The following is a 10,013-nucleotide window of genomic DNA, read 5'->3' on the forward strand; positions in this document are numbered from 1 at the left end:
CCTCTGTGGAGAAAGAAGTGGTTCGGGACAATTTAGTAAAGCTGGACGAGCACAAGTCCATGGGGCCGGATGCGCTGCATCCGAGAGTGCTAAAGGAGTTGGCGGATGTGATTGCAGAGCCATTGGCCATTATCTTTGAAAACTCATGGCGATCGGGGGAAGTCCCGGATGACTGGAAAAAGGCTAATGTAGTACCAATCTTTAAAAAAGGGAGGAAGGAGGATCCTGGGAACTACAGGCCAGTCAGCCTCACCTCAGTCCCTGGAAAAATCATGGAGCAGGTCCTCAAGGAATCAATTCTGAAGCACTTAGAGGAGAGGAAAGTGATCAGGAACAGTCAGCATGGATTCACCAAGGGAAGGTCATGCCTGACTAATCTAATCGCCTTCTATGATGAGATTACTGGTTCTGTGGATGAAGGGAAAGCAGTGGACGTGTTGTTCCTTGACTTTAGCAAAGCTTTTGACACGGTCTCCCACAGTATTTTTGCAAGCAAGTTAAAGAAGTATGGGCTGGATGAATGGACTATAAGGTGGATAGAAAGCTGGCTAGATTGTTAGGCTCAACGGGTAGTGATCAATGGCTCCATGTCTTGCTGGCAGCCGGTATCAAGTGGAGTGCCCCAAGGGTCAGTCCTGGGGCCGGTTTTGTTCAATATCTTCATAAATGATCTGGAGGATGGTGTGGATTGCACCCTCAGCAAGTTTGCAGATGACACTAAACTGGGAGGAGAGGTAGATACCCTGGAAGGTAGGGATAGGATCCAGGGGGACCTAGACAAATTAGAGGACTGGACCAAATGAAATCTGATGAGGTTCAACAAGGACAAGTGCAGAGTCCTGCACTTAGGACAGAAGAATCCCATGCACCACTACAGACTAGGGACCGAATGGCTTGGCAGCAGTTCTGCAGAAAAGGACCTAGGGGTTACAGTGGACGAGAAGCTGGATATGAGTCAACAGTGTGCCCTTGTTGCCAAGAAGGCCAATGGCATTTTGGGATGTATCAGTAGGGGCATTGCCAGCAGATCGAGGGATGTGATCGTTCCCCTCTATTCGACATTGGTGAGGCCTCATCTGGAGTATTGTGTCCAGTTTTGGGCCCCACACTACAAGAAGGATGTGGAAAAATTGGAAAGAGTCCAGCGGAGGTCAACAAAAATGATTAGGGGACTGGCACACATGACTTATGTGGAGAGGCTGGGGGAACTGGGCTTGTTTAGTCTGCGGAAGAGAAGAAAGAGGGGGGATTTGATAGCTGCTTTCAACTACCTGAAAAGGGGTTCCAAAGAGGATGGATCTAGACTGCTCTCAGTGGTAGCAGATGACAGAACAAGGAGTAATGGTCTCAAGTTGCAGTGGGGGAGGTTTAGGTTGGATATTAGGAAAACCTTTTTCACTAGAAGAAAAGGAGTACTTGTGGCACCTTCGAGACTAACCAAATTATTTGAGCATAATAAATTGGTTAGTCTCTAAGGTGCCACAAGTACTCCTTTTCTTTTTGTGAATACAGACTAACCCGGCTGCTACTCTGAAACCTTTTTCACTAGGAGAGTGGTGATACACTGGAATGCGTTATCTAGGGATGTGGTGGAATCTCCTTCCCTAGAAGTTTTTAAGGGCAGGCTTGACAAAGCTCTGGCTGGGATGATTTAGTTGGGGATTGGTCCTGCTTTGAGCAGGTGTTTGGACTAGATGACCTCCCAAGGTCCCGTCCAACCCTGATATTCTATGGTTCTATGATTCTATGATTGTGCTTACTTCCCCTTTTCACATTTGTTATATATTGCATTTTTTCTATTGCTGCATTCAATCCACCCCTCAACCATAATGGGCTTTTAGCTAAGGTTATCTTCTTTCTTTAGAGACACAATGCTCTCCTGATTGATTTAATGTAAGTTTCAGAAACCTCATATTTTACACCTATAAAGGAATTATCTGTTTATTGCAGAAAAAATGATCTCCGCTGAGAAGCTAGGAATAAACTGTCTTGAAGAACTGGAATTAGATTTCAGATCCCCTCGTTGAATTGTTTGTAATCTGAGTGCTTTGGAAATTGAAGCTATGAAGTTTGTCAACACACAAACCAACAATTGTGTCTCTAAGGCGTTATCACAGTTCAACAGCTGAGCATGAGCTATTTTGAGAAAGCACTATTTTCACTTTCATTCTTACTCAAGGTCCCTGATCATCCACATATCTGAATGTACTCACTCAGTCTTCAGACTTCACTATGTCCTTTGAGCTGGGGAAAATCTCATCAGAGGTGAAAATGGCAATTGGCAGTAAGTTCACTGAAATATGGAAAAAACATTTTACTCTTATATCAACGTCGTTATATTCACTCATTTTGATCGTGCTTGAAAAGATAACGGAATCTGAGTTTCAATGCCCAGAAGAGTGGACACTGAAAATTGTTTACTGCGTCTTCTATTTCTTTCTGCCAGCTGTGACTTTTTTTATATTAGGCATAATTTTCCAGCCAGTGTGTCTAAGTCCTTCTGACAGAAAAAACGAATTCTACTACTATGTCAAAAAATGCAAAACTCAGTCTACAGACACTTTGTCTACAGACAAGTGCAAGTTTAAGAGCAGCTGGGGCAGTTATTTAAAGGCTTTTTTTCCTGCTCTGTTGTGGATAGTGATACTTTTTCTGGATGGAAGATATATTGGCTGCGCCACGGGCAATATCACAGGTCATCATGTTTCCCAGGTAAGATTCACCTGCCTTGAGAGATGAAATGTTGCTTTCATTCAGCCGGTTTTCTTGAGTTGCTCTAGAATTTTGCCACTTGTGTTTTATATTGCGCAGGAAAAATAGTTTCTATTAAAAAAATAGAGAAAGCCAGGTCTGCCACCAGTTGCTACACAATGAGAGCCGAGGTTTCATTATTTCTTCAGCTTTCTAAAGGGACGTCCATCCTTGATTGTAGAACTCAGGCAAAGAATAAACAATATACATAAGATTACTAATTACAAAAAACATGTCTGAGAGGTGGAAGCTACACAATGAGTGTAATTATCTGAATTCGTTTCATTGGTGTCACAAAATATACCGAATTCTTTTTCACTAGTTTCCTTTTCCTGTATGGATGGGAAATGTCTCAATAAATAAATGTTTTTCATTTCCTGGGGCAATCCCAGATGTTTGAGTCCTTGAAGGAATGTAGGTCCAGATTCTCAAAGAGACAAGATGGGAGAGGTAAAGTCTTTTATTTGATCAACTTCTGTTGGTGAGAGAGACAAGCTTTCAAGTTTACACAGAGCTCTTCTTCGGATCTGTGTAGCTCGAAAGCTTGTCTCTTTCATTAGCAGATCTTGGTCCAATAAAAGATATTCCCCCACCCACCTTTTCTCTCTTATATCCTGGAACCAATTCAGCTACAACAACTCTGTAAAGAGATTATTAAATGTATTCAGGCACCTTTTTGAGGAGCTGGGTGGGCCCTCTTTGTTAGCTCCTGTTTGCATATTCCAGGGGAGTTAAAATGCCTTATTTCCAGTCTGAATTTCTCTGTCTTCTATTTCTGGCCTTTGGATTTTGTTAGGTTTTTGCCTGCTAGATTGAAGAGCCCATTATGAAATATTTGTTCCCCAGGTAGGTACTTACAAGTGTGATCAAGTCACTCCTTAATCTTCTCTTTGATAAGCTAAATAGAGTGAGCTTCTTGAGTCTCTCACTATAAGGCATGTTTTCCAATCCCTTAATCATTTTTATGGCTTTTCTCTGAAACCTCTCCAATTTATCAAAATTTGTCTTGAATTGTGGGCACAAGAACTGGACATAAGATAACAGGAGTGGTCACACTAGTGCCACATACAGAGGTATAATAACCTCTCTACTCCTATTTGAGATTCCCCTGTTTATGCAGATAAGGAAGCCAAACCTAATGGTCCCTTCTGGCCTCTACTCTATGATGATCATTGTAGCTAAATATAAATAAAAGGATTTGTCCTCTAGACCCTTCTGGTGGGATATAAAAGAGTTATAAAAAAAGTCTAATGCAAATAACAGGTTTTAACATATTGATTTTTTTCAAAGATTGTTGGACTCCTTATCATGGTTGCTGTTGTCAGTATCGGTTTGGCATGCGCGTGCTGCTGCAAGAAGCGCTACACAGAAAACATAACAGTGGATGAAGAAACCAAGAAGCTACTAGAGCAAGAAGTTTATGATGATATTTTAAAACAGAAGAAAAAGGCTATCTGGCAACGCCTAAATGATGAATACTTAGCTGACCCGGAAACAATATCGAACCCTATTGACAAAAAAGAGATAACTGAGATGATAAATAGGGTTTGTAACAATTCAAGAGAAGGCTCAGCTGACCAAGGAGAAATAGTAATGGTCAGCGTTTCACCTCAAGGGACCTCCAATTCATCACCTCAAGAGACCTCCAGTCTGTTACCTCAAGGGACCTCCAGTCCTTTACGTCAAGGGACATCGACTCCATCACCTCAAGAGATATGAGAAATCTCAAGTTGTCCAAGGGTGTGAGTTTTTCTGTATTTTAATATGACAGCACAGAAAGACTGGTAACTGATTATTATACCAGTAATAACACCAAACCATGACTGCACAGCAACTGCAATCTACTAATTGCACAAAAACCAAAGTGGAGAATAAGGAAGGACATGCATCCCCAGCAGTTCTGCTCCTCAGCCTCCCCCTGCAGTTCTTGGCTTCCTCTCCCAGGCTGGGGGGGGGGGGGGGGCTGTAGTGGGTTCCCCTCCCCATTCCAGGCTGCGGAGGGTGGCTCTAAGGGCTCCTCCTCTTCCTCTGCCAGGCTGATGCTCCAGGGAGGGCAAGATGGAAGAGCTGTCCTATCCTGTTGTTCACAGGAGGGGAGGAGGAAATGGCAGTGGAGCCGCCTTGAACAGTTGGGCTCTTTAGGTCCCTCTTCCCCTCCCATGAGAATGGTGTCTGGATGCCGAGGGGGTGGGGAGGGGGAGAGAGCTCTGAGTGCAAAGTGCCAGATCCGTAGCAGCATTACACCTCTGCTGGATGAGATTTCCTGAGGTATGTGTAAAAGCATGACACAGGGTTCAAATGTGTAAGTCTTACAACTCAGGTGTGAGAACTTCATTTCACAGGGTCTCCAGTTCTTCACCATAAGAGATCTCCAACCCTTCACCTCAAGGGTTCTCCAATTTTCCACTTCAAGAGGTCTCAATACCTTCATCTCAGAGGATCGCCAACCATTCACCTCATGAGGTCTCAAAACTTTCATCTCAAGGAACTACAGATTTCTGATTTCTAATAGTCGTGTAATCTATAAGGGAAAAGCTGCAACACAACCTCATAACCTGCTTCTCTCAATTTCAGAACAGCAGAAATGGAAAGCAAAGAGAAATTAAAATTAAGGATGATTAAAACTCTGTCCATATCTAGTTAAACAATGGCTATAGGGTGACCACTCATCATTAAAATATCTTCCAATGGCCAAGTAAGTTTTTGAAATGTAGATAGAAGTTTGAGGTAACCACAGTGATTTGTGTTCAGGAAGAAAATCCGAGAGACTGCCAATAATCTGCTCAAGACTGCTGCAGCTGTTAAATAGTTTAAATACAAGGCTTACCTAGCAAACATGGCTCAGCTGTTTTTCATATGCAATAGATTTGCTTTAGCATTTACTTTCATATTTTTATGTGGAAGGCATTTAAAAATAAAGGCACTCTGAAACTCAACACTTGTCTCGCTGGTTTAGTTTGGCTTGAATGATCTCACTCAAGGAACAACACAAACAGTCAAACTCATGGAATAACTGAAAGCTGATTACAATGCCTTGAGCAGGTGGGTTGGACTACTCTGAGCCGAGCCCTCACATCAACTATACTGGCCAGGGGGAGTTAACTTACACTGCTGGAGTGTGAGAGGCAGTGTGGCCTAATGGATAGCTGAATGACCTTGGGCAAGTTGCTGCATCTCTGTGTGCCTCAGTTTCCCCATACACACAATGGGGATAATTCTACTGACCTCCTTTGAGACCTATGGATGGAAAGCATTACACAAGAGCTAGGCAGTATCTTTATCATGGTCCCAAAGGGCAGAGATAGGTAGGAACTGGTTTTCCCTGTGCCACAAAAATCTTAGAGATTTCACCAAATTTCCCCATCAGATGAAATCTTGAAATTTTTCTCCAACCAAAAATCTGGGGGAAATTATTGCTTCATGTTGATTAAAATGTATCAGTCATTTCAAAACATTTTGTTTCAATTTTGACCATTTTAAATTTTTAACCTTTTTTCTATTATAGTTCGCTTTCATTTAGAAATGAACCTGAGTTGCCCGAAAATGTCAAATTCCTGTTTCTCTGTCATGTCCACTGGTCTATATTTGTATGCCACACCCACACAGTGTGGGGTTCTGTCACCCCATGGTGGTGGCGTGACCACCTAGACATCGATGAGACAGCTACAACCTAGGTTAGGAGTCTTTTAGCTCAGGTTGTAATGGCCCCTGTGCTAGGATCCAGACAGATGGAAAGACTGTGTGTTACTGTTAAGGAAAAGTTAGCACATGTGACTCCACTTTTGGTTTGGGGCCCACCATTGTCTAAAAGCAAGCACATCATACACCAGGAGGAGTGATCCTTAGATACTGCATCCCTGTGAAAATCCTCCTCCTTGTCTCCAGCCTGCCTTGACTCCCAGTATCTGTTTTTTGTCAGTCTCTAACTCCCTATCTCCTGGCCTTTGATGTGAGGCCTCCCATCCTGATAATAAAAGTTACTGATGCATGGCTTTAGGACCATGCTGTGTAATTAACATACTAGTTTAGCACGAGGAATGCACCAAGCAGGGATAGGTGGTAGATAAGAAAAGGGTTTGTTTATTGGCTAAGGTTTCCGACGCACGAGGGCAACATGCTTTGCTAAAAAGTATATAACCTTTGTATAACCTGTATTCGGGGTCCCCTCCTGGCTAGCAGGGGGGCACCACGCTCGAGCGTAATAAACTTAGTGTCTTTTGGGAACTCTGCAGTTGTGGACTTTGTTTATGTGCCTCAGCCTAGATTTGAACTGTGCGTGTCCTACCAGGTATAATTCGCAGCATTTGTGTGCGTCTCCTACCAGGTGTAATTCGTAGCATTTGTGTGCGTGTCCTACCAGGTATAATTCGCAGCAGTTGTGTGCATGTCCTCTCAGGTATAATTCGTAACAGTTTCATATTAATAGATTTGTAGATTTCCCAGTCGCATAGGCCACTGGCCATTTGTTTCTCTTCTCTGATTGGATGAGTGTAGCTCCGAGAAGCAGTGTTCTGCCATGAATACTTGGTGACGAGATCGAAATTCACTTTCCCTACATGTTCCTCTCAATTTATTCCAGATACACCCTTCCTGGGAACACCAGACCCATGGGAGTGGACTGTGATGGATATAACGAACACAGGCCTATTATTGACAGGTTTCAGAGTAACAGCCGTGTTAGTCTGTATTTGCAAAAAGAAAAGGAGTACTTGTGGCACCTTAGAGACTAACCAATTTATTTGAGCATAAGCTTTCGTGAGCTACAGCTTACTTCATCGGATGCATACTGTGGAAACTGCAGAAGACATTATATACACAGAGACCATGAAACAATACCTCCTCCCACCCCACTCTCCTGCTGGTAATAGCTTATCTAAAGTGATCATCAAGTTGGGCCATTTCCAGCACAAATCCAGGTTTTCTCACCCCCCCCCCCAACACACAAACTCACTCTCCTGCTGGTAATAGCTTATCCAAAGTGACCACTCTCCCTACAATGTGCATGATAATCAAGGTGGGCCATTTCCAGCACAAATCCAGGTTTTCTCACCCCCCCCGCCCACAAACTCACTCTCCTGCTGGAGAGTGAGTTTGTGTGTGTGTGGGTGTGTGTGTGAAAACCTGGATTTGTGCTGGAAATGGCCCAACTTGATTATCATACACATTGTAAAGAGAGTGATCACTTTAGATAAGCTATTACCAGCAGGAGAGTGGGGTGGGAGGAGGTATTGTTTCATGATCTCTGTGTATATAATGTCTTCTGCAGTTTCCACAGTATGCATCCGATGAAGTGAGCTGTAGCTCACGAAAGCTTATGCTCAAATAAATTGGTTAGTCTCTAAGGTGCCACAGGCCTATTATTGTATTTATTGTTTTGAATGTTATCTGCAGGGGTGAACCAATCCATGAAAACTTCAAAGACTGTTCTATTATGGGACAACATAGGCCCACAGAATATTCATAGCCCTTTGTATCAATGTGTTGTATGTATTTGTGTGTGCCTAGTTGCTGCAGGGATACCCGTGGACTCTGGAATCATTCAGGTGCTGTGCAGATCCCAACCAAGATCAGGGCCCCCTTTTAGATGGGCGCTGCACAGACCCTGACCGAGATCTGGGCCCCCATTGTGCTGGGCACTGCACAGACCCCCAGCTGAGAACAGGGAACCCTTTCCTGTGAAAAGTTTCAGTTTCAACAAATCCACATTTTTGAGGGAAATATTTCTAATAGAACATCTATTTTTAGACAAAAAATGTGTATGTGTTTAGATTGTTTTGAAATAGAGTCTGAAAAATCACTCTATGTTTTTTTGAAATAAAACGGTATGTGTTGCTTTTTTAAAATTTGTGTTTTATTGAAGGTATTGTACACATTTTTTCTTATACAGGCTTAAAAACTAGGTTAGTTTGCAGTATTTTTTACCCTTTGGTTTTATTGTGAAAAAGTTTGCTTGTGCTGCACTCATGTGGTGTAAGCGGAAATTGCGCTTGTTTACATTGTTAGCTGTTTTTGAGCTGGTTCTCATAGAATCCTACAATCTCAGGGTTGGAAGGGACCTCAGGAGGTCATCTAGTCCAACCCCCTGCTCAAAGCAGGACCAATCCCCAACTAAATCATCATTATGTGCAAAGGTTTTGAAATATACATATGCAGGGGTTTAAAAACTAGTTTTGCTTGCTGTTGTTAGTAAAAACACATACAGGTTTATGTTTTAAAAGCATCTTATTTATGAGTATTGGCAGATTTATCAAGTGTTATTCTACAAGAAGAAAGATCAAAGGAGAGGTCTTTGAAAAGGGCCAAGAAAACTTCCTCTAAAGCAGCTGCGGTTTCCAAGGGTGGGAACAAAGAAACCATTTCCCCTGATTCTGAACAGCCCAGCACATCCAGAGCTTTCATTATACAGAATGAACCATTGTTAAAAAGGGCACACATCCCTGTAGCAGTTGCAGTATCTGGGGACATGGGTAAACGACACAAAAAGGCCAAAGCCTCCGATTCTGAACAGCCCAAAGCCTCCACTGCGCATAAGAAACCAGCTTTAAAAAGGGCAAACAAACCCGTAACAGATGCAGTCTCCAGGGTTGGGCGTAATCCAGCCCCCTGATTCTGATCAGCCCAGAGCCATTGCTACAAATAACAATCTACCTGCTGGTTTTGTTGCATCAATTGCTGTTTGTAATGAGCTGTTTAGTACTTGTATGTCTCTTAGGTGTTTAATAGATAAAAAATTTTCAAAGCTACTTCTTGAGGTGTTTCAAAAGCAACATTCTCCAGAAGAAAGGGAGGCTTTAGACCAAAAGACAACAGAAACACATGTGATGATTGTAAAATTGGAGAAAGCGGTGAAGGGTGAAGGGCGGCTGTGACTAAATATGAAACCTAAAAACATAAAGAGGGGTTGAGAAAAAAAGTGGGAAAGATCTAAAAGATTGAGGAGGCTTTTGGTGAAAAAAATTAAAAAGGCCAGAGCATTTTTAAGGAGACACCTCTCCAACTAAGAAAGGGAAAGGGAAATGGACAACCCCCCCCACCCATCCCCTCGTCTGACGGTGCAGGATCTCCTGCTCCTAATACACCTCCTCAGGTGTACTTGGAATGTGTGAGACACTGGATAAGGCACCAAAGAGAATTTAATGCTTACGGGTATTTTCAAGAATTTTGTTTCGCTGATTTGGACAGAGTGACGGGCTTCACAGAGGCAATGGCAGCCGTTGACAGCGCTATTCAAAATTTGCTAGACGATATTAATAATCAGTTGG

The 10,013-nt window shown here is 42.7% G+C and overlaps 1 protein-coding gene across 1 annotated transcript; it reads left to right on the forward strand.

Annotated features, from left to right (window-relative positions):
• The first annotated feature begins 1,810 nt into the window (after window positions 1-1,810).
• LOC119567967 lies at window positions 1,811-5,687 on the forward strand. Its single transcript, XM_037916068.2, has 2 exons — window positions 1,811-2,712; window positions 4,042-5,687. The coding sequence occupies exons 1-2, from the start codon at window positions 2,233-2,235 to the stop codon at window positions 4,468-4,470; spliced, it is 909 nt and encodes a 302-aa protein (XP_037771996.1). The 5' UTR covers window positions 1,811-2,232; the 3' UTR covers window positions 4,471-5,687.
• The last annotated feature ends 4,326 nt before the right edge of the window (window positions 5,688-10,013 follow it).

This window comes from Chelonia mydas, chromosome 13 (genome assembly GCF_015237465.2).
Source record: "Chelonia mydas isolate rCheMyd1 chromosome 13, rCheMyd1.pri.v2, whole genome shotgun sequence".
NCBI classification, from domain to species: Eukaryota; Metazoa; Chordata; order Testudines; family Cheloniidae; genus Chelonia; species Chelonia mydas.